Below are 12,922 nucleotides of genomic sequence, written 5' to 3'. Positions count from 1 at the left end.
TTGATCATCAGAGTAACAGAACAGGGTGGCGGCAGGGGGAGTTCAACCTCCTAACTCTGCTTTGCTACTTTGGCCTTCATTTTTTTCGGGCGTCACGTAGTGACTAAAACCAAGAGTGGTGAGTCAGTCCCACTTTGAGCAAAATTTGATGTTTATGACCGAACACTGTAACGAGGGAGAGAATGCAATTTTGTATCTCCAAAGATAGCAAGCTGGTTCTCTTTTGCCTTGGATTTTATCCCTCTCCTGGAAGAGTTAGGGTGGCCTTAAGGATGATGGACTTCCAGAAGCTCCTCCATTAACAACTCGGTTCTTGCAAATTCGAGACCGTGGTTTCCTTGATTGAGTCAATCCATCTCATGCTTTGTCTTCCTCTTTTCCTGCTTCCTTCAAAGAATGGACACCCCTTGATGGCTGGTTCTTAACTTCCCATGTATACCTCTGGCATCCTAATTGCCTTCTCAAGAACTGGAATCATCACGCCTGTTGGGCCAAAGATGAGTTATTCCCGCTTTAGGTTCTCTCTACCTCCACGTAGGTGAGCACAGAGGGAGCAGTTGCCCGCCCCTGCCTCAAGATGGCAAAATATCTCAGGCCTTCTGTGAATGGGATTAAAAACATTTTAATCCTATTAAAATAGGATTATCAGCAATATCAGTGGCCGGATATACCCTGTGTGGTGTAGTGGGTGGAGTGATGGACCAGGACTTGGGAGACCTGGGTTCAAATCCATACTTGGACATAAAAGCTCATTTGGAAGGTGGAATTAGTAAAACAATGCCTTAATTATCTCACTTTGAAAGTCTCATTAGGGTCGCTAAAAGTCTGTTCTGAGCTTCTGGCAGCTGAATTCTTCTATAGACCAGGCCACCCCACTGTGGACCTCCAGATGTTCTTGGGACTCCAGATCCCATGATCCCTCACAGTGATTTGGGCACAACATTTTCCCCAGGGAAGGGAAAGAAAATTCAAAGCAGAATTCCCCCACCCCAAAAAATGTTCTTAATTTTTTCTTCAGGCCACGTTTCCCTTTCTTTTAAACCACAATGGCTGTGGTGGTTTTGTGAAATTCCCAATGAAAGAATGTGATCCACTTATAGTTTCGATTCAGATTAAGGCGACAGGTTTTGCAAGAAGAGGTGTGCACGTGTGTATTTCAGGACTACAGTTCCCAGTATCCCCCCCAAGGCAACATCCCTGGGGGCTGCCGTCCAAAAAAACCCCCCCAGAAATCTCCACTTGTAATGGCAAGTGTTTCTAAGAGAGAATGTCAGCGAAAGTGGGGGCGTCTCTACGACCTCATCGGAAAAGAATTAAACTCCAATGCAAACACGCGACCAGACACGCATCCTGCACGCTTCGCTGGAAGTGCCATCCACAAAGCGTGTCAGCAATCTCTGCCCCCTTTCCTCCTTCAACCAAACAGGTCTCGACGCGTCCAGATCTTATTTCCATTAGGGGTAAGATTTTGGCCGGGCTGAGGCCAAAAGCCCCCCCCCCCCAAAAAAAAACCCATGCCCTCTGCGGTTCGTGGTCAAGGAGCATGGGAGCGGTAGTACTCGCTCTGAGGCGAGGAAGGCTCCTGGAAACCCGTCCTAATCGAACCTGATGGTTTTGACTCTCCCCCACCCAGTTTCCAAACTCCAGCCGGATAATGGGGTCTGTAGTCCTGGAGGGATGATGGGGTCTGTAGTCCTGGAGTCTGCGCAGTGCAAGAGATCGCAAGTCCTGGAAAGAAAGGAAGAAAGAAATCTGGGGAAAGGGGGGGGAGGAAGCTTCTGCTGGATCTCCCCCAGGCGGCCAGCCGGCTGACTCTCGAGGAGCGGTGCCTCCCCCCCTCCGCCCAAGCGGGCGGGCTCTTTAAGCCTCCCTTCCCCGGGCCGGTCCCACCCCCGCGCCATCAGTCCCCGCCTCGCAACCCCTCCCGGCCCGGGCAGAGGCAGGCAGGAGCCGCGGCGGGGCAAGGCAAGGCAAGGCAGGCGGGCGGGCGAGCGAACCAGCGAACCAGCCATCAAGCGGCGGCCGCGGCAGCGTTGGGGGCGTTGGGGGGGTCCCGGGAGGGGGAGGAAGGCGCAGCCATGGCCGGGGGGCGCCCGGGGGTGCACGCCCTCCAGCTGGAGCCCCTGCGCGTCCCGGAGACCTTGATCAAGGGCAGCAAGTTCATGAAGTGGGACGAGGTGAGTTGTTGTTTTTTTTTGGGGGGGTTGAGAGGAAGAAGAGCAGGATCCAGCCCCAGATCGCCCCTCTTTCCAGCCCCCTTGCAGGGCAAACCCCTTCCTCGGCCCACCCTGCACCCCAAATCTGTGTAAAGAGATCCCCACTTTCTTTGCAACCTCGCCCCCCCTTTCCCACCCTCTCCTTTTGCAAATCCTTGACGGGGAGCAAACTTGTGTTCCCCCCCCCTTTCTGTGACTTTGCACCCCCTCGTTTTAAAGGGGGATTCCCCTTGAGTAAATAAGAGAAAGGGATAGGATCTCCCGACACCCCCTTTCTGGAAGGTCCGGGTGCTGCTTTGCAGAGTCCCCTCAAGCGATCGGTTTCTGGGGACCCTCTGTTCCCACAAGGATCCAGTAGATCTCCTTCCGTGGGCAGCCCTAGAGAGAACCTCTTTCTACTTTCTCCCGTTTCTTCTCCACCCCCTTTTTTCCTCCTTATCTCGTAAAGACACTCCTGGATTCCTTCCTTCTTAAACTTCCTAATTCTTTATATTTCTAAGTTGTTAAAGGCGGAGGGGAGGGGAGGGCAGAAGCTCCTTTCCTTTCTTTTTGCAAACTTTTGGGAGGGGAAACAAATCCATTTCCCCCCCAATCCATGTGCACATACTCTCATTGTTTTTCTATTGAAGACCCCCCCCTTTCACAAAGAAGTCAAGGAAGTTGTTTCCAAGTGCCCCTCCCTATCCCATACAATTCCTTGAGATTCCCCCCTTTCTTGATTTTTGGGGGACCCTCTTCCCAGATTCCCTTTGAATCCTTGCTCTTAATTTTTTCTGGCTCTTTTGCACTATCCCCCCCCCCCAGCCCAGATCTTGAACCCCATGGGGGTAGAGTATTTTAGTATTTCCCCCTTCCTCATGTGCTGTCAATAAGATTTTCTTCAACAGGGTGTGGGGATTGTCTTGTCCTTCGTCTCCACGGGCCTTGTTGTGATGCACCCCTTGCAGAGGATGATTATTCATGCTGGAAATCGCCCAAGCTTTTACTTTTAAAATTCTGCCCGACCCTGTTCTTTCCTGTTTTCCCAAACGGGGTCAACCCCAGACGCGACCTCTTCTAGCGAGGAGCTGTCAAGAGGGAGACGGACAGATTTGGGTAGGGCACCTTCCCAGTATAGCCGTTTCCTGCTTTCTCTCTGGCTTGACCAGTTTCACCTGTCCATTTATGGGGCAAACACCCCCCCCCATTTATCCTATACTGTACTTTTTTGGACGCTTGTCTGTTATCTCCCCAAAACAAGATGCCTTTGACTGTGTTGTGGTGGGAGGACTTTCATGCGTGCAACGTGTAAGGGTGCTTTTCTGTATCTATGGAAGGAACAATCGGGGGGGGGGGTGTCTTTTGGAGTCTTTCTCATTTCGTTTGAATGGAGTGGAGCATGGACACCCTTTTGTTTGCAGTGTGTCCCCCGCTTCCACCCCAGACTGGTTTCTGGCGCATGCCTGTGTCGAGACGGCGCATCCAAGATGATCCGGGTCTTTGGATATGTGTATAAATCTTGTGCACCCCAAGCCTTTGGATATCAAGGGTGGGAAACATGCTGGGTTTTATGCTGAGATCCTCATCCGGGGCTAAATGTGAGGAGTGATGTTTGCTGATCCATGCGCATGGAGTTCACTCAGAGTGAATACGCACAGGCCAAACCCGACAGCAACTCCTAAGGTGTGAGGCACTGTCTTGTTCTGGATGTCAGGGCTTTAGTGAGTGGGGTTTGTTGACATTGTGCATGACTGCGCGCGCATGTGCTTGTGTGGATGGGCAGAAGCTGCACCCATTAGGGAAGACACGTGTACATGGAGGAGGCGCATGGAGGGGGGGCCTCCAGAATGGGAAGACGGTGTATGCAATTCTTTAAGTTGTAAAACTCTGGGCATAGCGGCCTTGATGTGGAAGCCATCTTGAGGCGGTCATCTGTATTGCTCAATTTATTTCAAAACAGGCCGGGCCAAGAATTCGAAGGGTGTTGAGGATGTGGGAGCCTCAGCCAGCTGGGGGGGGGGGGCGCGTGTATGTGGGGATTTCTACCCCAGAGCCAGGATGCTAGCCGTGGTGGCGAGGGGATAGAAGAGCAAAACTGTGCCCATGGGTGTCTCTGGACTACAACTCCCAGGATTCCCTGTGCTCTAGGATTCTGGAAGCTGTAGTCCAAAACCTAAAAAGAGGCACCAGGAACCCCCCCCCCCCCAAAAAAAAAACCCCTCCGAGGGCTGACGGAGGGGAAGAGAGATATCTGGGAGGCCACATCTCCGGGCAGCCTCAGCCGTGGCCCTTTCGGTCTCTTAACCAAGCCCGCCTCGCAGGAATGTTGTGCGGAGAGCGTTTGGAGAGAGAGGGGGGGAACCTTGCAGGCTGGTTTTCTGCGCCTGGGTGGCAGGAAAAATACCCATCCATGGTGGAGCGTGGGACAAAATAAATGGGGAGCCAGGGGGCAGGATGGGCAGAACCGGCCCCGAATGGGCCTTAGTGCCATTTCCTCTTGAAAGAGAAGCGTTTTGGCAACAGTGAGGTCCAGCGGTTGCATGGAGGAGCAGAGAACCCCCCCCTTTTTTTTGGTGCCCTCGGCCTAACCCTCTTTTTCCTTGGTTACTGGTCGCCAGGGCTGGCACGCTGGCTCTCCCCCCCCCCCATTTTTTTCTTTTGTCCCCTCCCTCGGCCTCCCCGCTCGCTCAGGGTTTCACAAGCCAAGGGCCTGTGACAACAGCTCCCTTTTGGCCTCACTTCCTTCTGCTCCAGCCAGCCCCAAAAAAGGAAGTGGGCGCCTTAGGCCAAAAAACAATTAAAAGCAACAACAAAAAAAGAGGAGAAGATCTAGAAGATGAAGATGGGGGAAGGCATGGGCCCCACTTTGTTCGGCAAGGCAGAGCAAAGGGATGAGGGGCAGAAAAGAGAGGCGATGACCCTCTGCCCCCCCCCATGGCTAACCCACCCCCTCCTGCAGCCAAGAACACTGAAGCTGGGTGAGAAACGAAGGAATTTAGGATTTGCTCGAACACATGCAGTGCAAAAAAATAAAAATGATGCCCTTTCTTCTTTAGGCAGCCCCACATCATCCGGCACATGGGTCTGTTTTTATTTGGGAGAGGAGAGAGCTGCAGAAGAGGTGCCTGGAAACATGTCCACGTCTGCAAATTCTAGATTGCGCGTGCATGAAAATTTCAGAGGACTGGGTTCTGACCCAGGCCTCTCGTGATCCCGATGCCCCTTTTGGGTTGTTACTTTGCTAAAGAGAGAGAGAGAGACGTGTGGGGTTGAGGGGAGAGATCATCGCCTTCAGAGACCCTAACGGGTTTTTTTTTTGAGGCTCACGAGATGACATTCAAGGAGTGGTTTTCCTGTTGTCCCTCCTCCCGTAGGTTTCCATGCAGGTTTTGAACTCGGATCGCAGCCTGACATTCTATCCACCACACTGGATACTACTCTTCTGCCATTAATTTTTTTAAAAAACACACACACACACACACCAAGCGTCAGCTTTCGAGTCCTACAGGGTTCTTTGTCAGCCTGGACTGAAGAAGAGGGCAAGATTCAAAAATCGACTTCCGTCTTTGAGACTTTCGTGCTCTAAGTTATAGCCTCTATGTGTTTGGGGATTTCGCACCCGGACCCTGATAGTTTTCATGCCGTGTTTCATTGGTGGCAGCCGCGGGCTGTAGTCTTCACCTGCAAGCCTCATTGCTCAACTGGTCTCTTTGATGTCAGAAAGAGCGTCAACTTGTCTCGACGGACGAGGTGCCCGGAAAGCAGGAGATTCCGGGGTTTGGTAACCCCAGATCCCCACATTCCTGGGCTTCCCGCTTCCCTGTCTGTTTTTCGCTTCTCTTTCCCTTCGTCCTCTTGCTGGAGGATGTGAAATCTAATGAATATTTGCACAGGCCGAGGAAACATGTTCCCGGGGTGTTTGCCAGCTGACCCCCCGCCCTCTTTGCTCCAGAAATGCTTTTCCAACAGCTGTGAGAAGAGGGAAATGGACTTTAAGAAATCTCCTAGGGAATCCTGTATCTGATCCAGAGGTTGGCGCAGGGAGAGATCCGTGGGGCCAGAAATGAATGTGGCAGCATGGGATGTTAAAAAACAACCCCCCTGCTTGATTTTAATTTCTCCCACTCCAAACATCCCGTACCTGTAAACGTCTGTATTAAAGATTTTCCACTTCACTTAACTTCCCTACTAGATCGGGGTGGTGATGCGGGGGGGGGGGTTTACTGGTTTCTTTCAGCCTAATCTATTTGACAGGACAATGATCAGGATTAAATCAAACAGGGGATCCCACATGTGCCCCCCCACCCTCTGCATTTCCTCAAGAGAGAGTTCGAGAAATTTTAAAAAGTGGTGGCGAAACTATATATGGCAAAGCTGGGGGGAAACGACTCGTTGTTTATAATGCTGGAATCCCTTCGAGACGGGTGGGGGGCTTCTGGGCGTCGTAGTCCAGAAAACCTTCGCATTTCCAAGATCTGCATGCAAGGGTGTTATTGGCTAAATCCGTTAGGATTTAGCGAGAGCCGGCTGAATGGCATTTGATATGTTTACATGAAGGCCGAGCCTATTTGGAGAATCCTTCATTTTTCTTCGGTATTTATCGTCCTTGCTGGTGCGTGCGAAAGGTCTCGCTCTCCGTCCTTCCAGTGGTCGTTCTGTGCTCTTGAGTAGTTTCGGAGTTATGCATTTTTTAAAAAAATGCATGTGGGATGTGCAGTGCCACCTCCCCCCAGTGAGTTTCCTTGGTTGAGCGAGGATTTGAACCCAGGTCTCAAAGTGAACAAGGAGAGTCCTAGTCTATCCACTATACCCCCCCGGCCTCACTCATAAAACCCTCACATATTTTCTAGCTTCTGATGACAGTGTTGTAATTGAAATTCTTGAGGATTTTTTTTTGGGGGGGGGGCTGCCGGCCAGATCCCAAACATTCCTTTAAAGAGGAAGCATAATTTTGCTGTTGTGTGACTGGGGGTATTTTTTTTTACCTCTGCCATCAGCCCGGCCTCTCCCTGCAAGAGAGAGAGAAAAAAATATCAATGTGCGAAGATCAGATACGGTTCAGACGGAGCCTCCACCCTGGATTTTTTCCCCCTTTTCTTTCTTTTTTTGCCCTTTAACAGACATTTCCTTATCGCATGTGGGAGGGCTGGGAACAATTAGGAACCCCCCATCCGGTGTTCCCACGAAGATAATGGTCCAGGGGGCACCAGATGAGGAGGGAAGGGCGAACATTGGTGTGGATGATGTAAAATACAGAGGCCAGTTCTTAAACGCCTTGCAATTAACCCGTACCTCCCAGGCCGATCCACCCTCTCTGGCCTTCTGCCCACCTCGTGTCCCTTTTTATCTCCCCAAATTTTCCAAGGTCCCAGCATGTCCCCCCTTGCTGATCAATGGGGCACATATGGTCTCTGTTAAAATTCTTGTCGTCCTAAGGATCCCCATTTCCCATCACTTGTGCCCAGGGCCCGAGGGGCTTTCCCACAGCCCTGGAGTGCCAGGAAGGGGGACCGAGTTCGAGGAGGGGAGACCTTGAAAATCAAGAATCAAAGTCTATAAGGGCAGCCGAGGAGCGAAGGGCCCTGCATGGAGATTGCGTGTGTGGTAAAAGCGTGCCCGGGTGGAGCGCCTTGGTGATTCCGTGTCGAGGAGGGTGTGACCCTCCTGTTGAACTTTGTAATGTGACCCACGGATTTGAACCCGGTGTGCAAAGTTAACGGGGGGGGGGGGGTTTGCTGGGTCAGGGAGGTGTCTGCCCGAAAGCGTTCGGCGCCTCGAACGTGAGCCCCCCCCCGCCAACTGAACCCAAACTCAAAAGCTGCGGCACAGAAATGGCGCGCCTTACGAGTGGAACCTGGAGTAAATGGCATGAAAAGCGGGGTGGAGTGGGGGCCGCGGGGAGCGTCCAGGAAGTAATACGTCTGTTAGCTTAATAATCTCTCCCAGGTGAAGGGGTGGATGCTGACACAGCTTGGTCTGTTAAAGCTGGCGTGATGAAGATGATAGAAGAATAAGCCTTCCTGGGGCAGAAGGGCGAGGGATCCTGTGAAGGGTTAGGGCCTGCCAGTCGTCGCGAAGATTTAGCATGGGGTGATCTGTAAAAAAAGGTGAATTTTGATGTCCTCTCAGTAAGGAATTCCGAGTGTATTTAGATGGTTCGTCTTCGGTATCCTTTAACTGTTTAAAGCGGAGGAAGTATTAAACCCACGTACGGTGCCTTCCAGAGGTGCTTAAAGAGGCCTTTCTTAGACAACTTCGGACGTTCTGGGATGGCGTTGAGATTTTGTGGATAAGCAGCCGTGGAATAATGAACAATTTTAGGTGTTTTTCCTGAAAGTCAAGGTAGCCACCTGTAAGAAGAGTCCAGATAGACAGACTTGGGTATTAGTGCATATCCGCCATTGAGGAGCGGGTCTTTTGTAAAGGCAATGACTCTAAATTATCTCTTTAAGACCAAACTAGTTTCAAGTAGTTTGCAAAACAACAGGGATAGCTTGCAACCGTATTCTCTTCCTGCGGAAAAATCATGTCTCTTCCAGCTATGGAGAGGATTTAACCAAAGCTCAAAAAGGAGAGGGAAACTGAGGCAAGGGGATGGAAAATATCATAGTCTTAGCTACTCAAAAAGTTGTAGTGGCGTCGAACCTCTGAGGCCTGCTTCCCCTACACCGATGGCAAGCAGTGTTTGCGATGCCAGGCTGCTGAGGGCTTCGGATGGGGGCAGGAAGGAATTGGGTATTTTTATTGAAATATAATGTACTCTCTTGCAATAATATATATTAGAAATTTTATTATAAAGGGTGTGTGCAATTATGACAAAAGAGCAATAAAAACTAAGTTACAAGTTGCAAAATGCAACGGATAAAACCATTAAAGAGTATTTAAGCCATTTTATCTCACTTTCCTTCTTTAAAAAAAGACCCAAGGTGGCTTATATGTATCATTAAAAGACAGCATTTAATGCTAACAATGGTGAATATATACACAAGGACCAAACAGGATACTATATGAAAAAACATTAGCAACACGGAAACACATTAGAAACAATCCATTTAAAACCCCATTCAGGCAGCCAGTCACAGTGGGAAAGCTTGGCTGTGGAGGGACAGCAAAGATGGGGCCAGACTGGCCTCCAGTGGGAAGGAGTTCCACAGTCTGAGAGCAGCCACTGAGAAGGCCCCTCTCCCACCAAATGAACCTATGAGGGTGGTGGGACCAAGAGAAAGGCTTCTCCTGCTGATCTTAATGCTTGAGCAGGCTGACAGAAAAAAAAGACTTTAAAATTGCAAAACTAAAAGAAAATAATAAAATAGGAAGGGGGGGGGAATCAGCAAAATGGCAGACTTACCTACCGGTAGGTGGTGAAAATCCAAGCATCCTGCAGAAGTATTTCTGCATGGAGCGAACGGCCAACTCGGTGATATTTGGGGTTCAGTGGAAAGGATCAGGGGGGAGGTTCCTTTCTGAGAAACGAGTGAAGCCCTTTGCACACCTCTGAACTGAAAAAGAAGGAGATCTTGACTCGCGTAGTTCAGCCGCACAACACAACCGCAGTAACAAAAGTGGAATTCCAGGCGAAGTGTTCCTTGTAAAAACGAGTAGACATAAAACTGCCAGGATGGGAACAACTTCACATAAATCTACGGCCCCGGCCGAGAGAATATCATTTCGGATCCCCTTCACTCCCTCGAAAGATGTTGTAGATTCAGTGGGTGGTGGCGATTGTCGTTGTGTAGGAAAGCAGGGAAAATTTACAACGTCTGGGACGATTTTGTTTAGAAACATATTAAAGAACACAGTGGGGACAGGGCCTGATGGGGATAAAACTGTTAGGTGCAGCAGTTCATGTAGATAAGAAGCATGTTTTAAATTTATTTTTTCCTTCGAATGCTTTTTCGCCCTCTACTTGTCTTGCCGGTCAGGGAGGGGCAAAGATGGCCGAGGGGGACTGCCAGGTTATCCTAATCAGGGGCTGGAGAAAACGTAGGATGTTTTTGCAGTCTTGCATGTCTTTTCCGTGTAGGAGGGGAAGGGACGTCTTTAGGACTCTCCGTGGGCGGGAACCACTGCCAGCCCCCTCCGTGGGACGAGTGTTTCCTTGAAGGACAGTGGAACTCCTTGCCACCGGATGCGGTGATGGCCTCTGGCCTTGATGCCTTTAAAAGGGGATAGGGCAGATTTCTGGAGGAAAAGCCCATCGCAGGTGACAGGCGACCTCCAAAGGCGAGAAGCCGAGGAGGGGAATCAGGAGACAAGAGATCAAGTGGGCTCGTGTGCTTCCAGAGGCATCTGGTGGGGCCACTGTGAGATACCAGAAGCTGGACTGGATGGGCCCTTGGCCGGATCCAGCCAGTCCCTTCTTATGTCCTAAGGATCTTTAATCCAGCTGGACTTATTATCTTCTTCCCAGTTCAGTTTTCTGACCAGTTTCAAAAGTGCCCATAGACAACCTCTTCCCCAGAGGAGAGTGGGAGGAAAAATGCAGATCCATATCAACCATAGAGGAGCAGGTCTTTTGTAAAGCGAATGGCTCTTAATGGCCACGCAAGAGTGACTTGTGCAGTAATCTGTCTTTCCCAATTACAGTGGTGCCTCGCTAGACAGTTACTCCGCATGACAGTTTTTTTTGCTTGACATTGACTTTTTGCGATCGCTATAGCGATTTGCAAAACAGTGATTCCTATGGGGGAATTTCGCTGGACAATGTTTGGTCCCTGCTTCGCAAACCAATTTTCGCTAGACAACGATTTTGACAGCTCCCTCTGCACTCGCAAAACGGGTGTTTTCGGGATCTAAGCTTCGCAAGACAGCTATTTAAACAGCTGATTGGCGGTTCGCAAAGCGGCTTTCCTATGGCCGATCTTCGCTAGACAACGACGATTCTTCCCCATTGGAATGCATTAAACAGGTTTCAATGCATTTCTATGGGGAAATGCTTTTTGCTAGACGACGATTTCGCTGAACAGCAATTTCAGTGGAATGGATTATCATCGTCTAGCGAGGCACCACTGTACGGTGAAGATGGCTTCTAAATTTCAAGGAGAAAAGTAAGGGGAATGAGGATGATGGAGAATGTTTAGTCCCTGCTGTTTAGAAAATCATGGAGCTTTGAACTTGCCAGCCTGGCTCCATTTCACCCCCGGTGCACCCTTTCAACCTTAAAAGCCCAGGCTCACCAATAAAGAGCTGATGTGGAGGCGGGGGGGGACATCCTTCTTGGTTGCCCTCAGCCTTGGGCCGTGGCGCTGCTCGTGCGTTCCCCCAGAAAATGTGAAATGGCTCCTGTCTGGCAGTGGCCGGCCACACAAGCTGCCAACTAACTTGGGGAGCAGGGTGTGTTTGCGTGTGTGAAGAGCTGCCAGCTGTGCTTCTTTGCATCTCAGCGCTGGAAATCATGCCCCCCCCCCCCCGGAGAAGCTGAGCTAGGCTCTCTCTGCTGTTCAGCTGTCGTCTTTGCTTTGCCGGTGTTAGGAAATCATCTTTCCGACTCATTGCTTTTGAAACTGCTTCTGTAGGTGCTAAATAGCCGGCATTAGTTGTAGGGATGCTGATAAAAACCAGCGAATGCATGCAAATGGACATCTTTGCTTCCTATCCTTGTTTCCTACATGCTCCTCCGCTTTCGAGATTAATTTCAGGTATTTTGGTGATGAGCGTAGCGGGTATTAAAAGGATCGGGCAGGCTGGTAGAATCGAGAACAGCATTTTTCTTTTTTTTCAGCTGGGTGTGTTCAGACTACAGACCGAAACAGGTCTTCACCTCTACAGCTGCTTGGATGAGAGGTCTGGAGGGTTTCTAGCCATGAAACTCCAAAATCCACAGTTTTATGTCTTTATAAGGCCCGGGATGAAGGAGGCAAAATAATCTGCAAGCTTTCGGGAGCAACGGAACACTTTGTCAGGCTCAAGTTACAGGAAGTCGGATCTCTGTTAAATATCAGGAAAAAACTTCCTGACTGTTAGAGCAGTACGACGATGAAACTCATGACCTCAGAAAGCTAGGCAATATATCTGTTAGATATATCAGGCAAAAATATATCAGGGAAATTAAAATAAAGAAGACAAAAACGTCGTGGCACCTTAAAGACTAGTTGCTATATTTCAATGTGAGCTTTCGTGGACAAGCCCACTTTCTCAGACGTAAGATGCTTAGCAGGGACTAGTATAATAATGCGAGATGTACTTTGACTCCAGCCTTGAGCAGGGGGTTTGTTGCAGTGGTTATAGGCTCCTTCCAACTCCGTTGTTTTAGTATTCTACAAAATGGTTAAGCGCACCTTGTCAGCACCTTTTGGTCATTTAAAACGTGAACAATGAACTGGAATAATAGATTCCAGGCAGTCTGGGAAAGTGCGGTGTGGGTAACCTGCTTATAACTGAACAAGGCACGGATTAAGAATTTGTGTGTGCGCGCGTTCAGAATAGATGCCATACGATCCGCCTTTTTGGTTTCCGTCTGCCTTGAGTTGTTAATAGACTCCTGTATATTTCTAAGGATCTGGAATGAATCGTTGCCCCTTACATTGCTTACTGTTTATTTGTTTTTTTTAAAACTAGCATCAGAATTATCGGCTTCCCGGATCAGACCAAAACTCCTGTCTAACACAGCATCCTGTTTCCAGCAAAGGGTGGCTAGATCTTTCTGTTAAATTCACGAGTAGGAAATGAACGTGAGAGCTTTTTCCCCTGTTGCCAGTACCCTTTGATAATTAGACGCATTAATGCCT

At 49.7% G+C, this 12,922-nt stretch overlaps 1 protein-coding gene across 1 annotated transcript in view; it reads left to right on the top strand.

Annotated features, from left to right (window-relative positions):
- Positions 1-1,941: 1,941 nt before the first annotated feature.
- The window catches only part of PLCB3 (phospholipase C beta 3), a 65,978-nt gene continuing 54,997 nt past the window's right edge, over positions 1,942-12,922 (top strand). The window contains exon 1 of the mRNA XM_072984045.2: positions 1,942-2,177. Coding sequence (XP_072840146.2) covers positions 2,079-2,177 — 99 coding nt within the window. The 5' untranslated portion in view covers positions 1,942-2,078. The remainder of the gene's footprint in view (positions 2,178-12,922) is intronic.

This window comes from Pogona vitticeps, chromosome 15 (assembly GCF_051106095.1).
Source record: "Pogona vitticeps strain Pit_001003342236 chromosome 15, PviZW2.1, whole genome shotgun sequence".
In the NCBI taxonomy this organism is placed as follows: Eukaryota; Metazoa; Chordata; class Lepidosauria; order Squamata; family Agamidae; genus Pogona; species Pogona vitticeps.
This window is presented reverse-complemented; position numbering and strand designations above follow the sequence as displayed.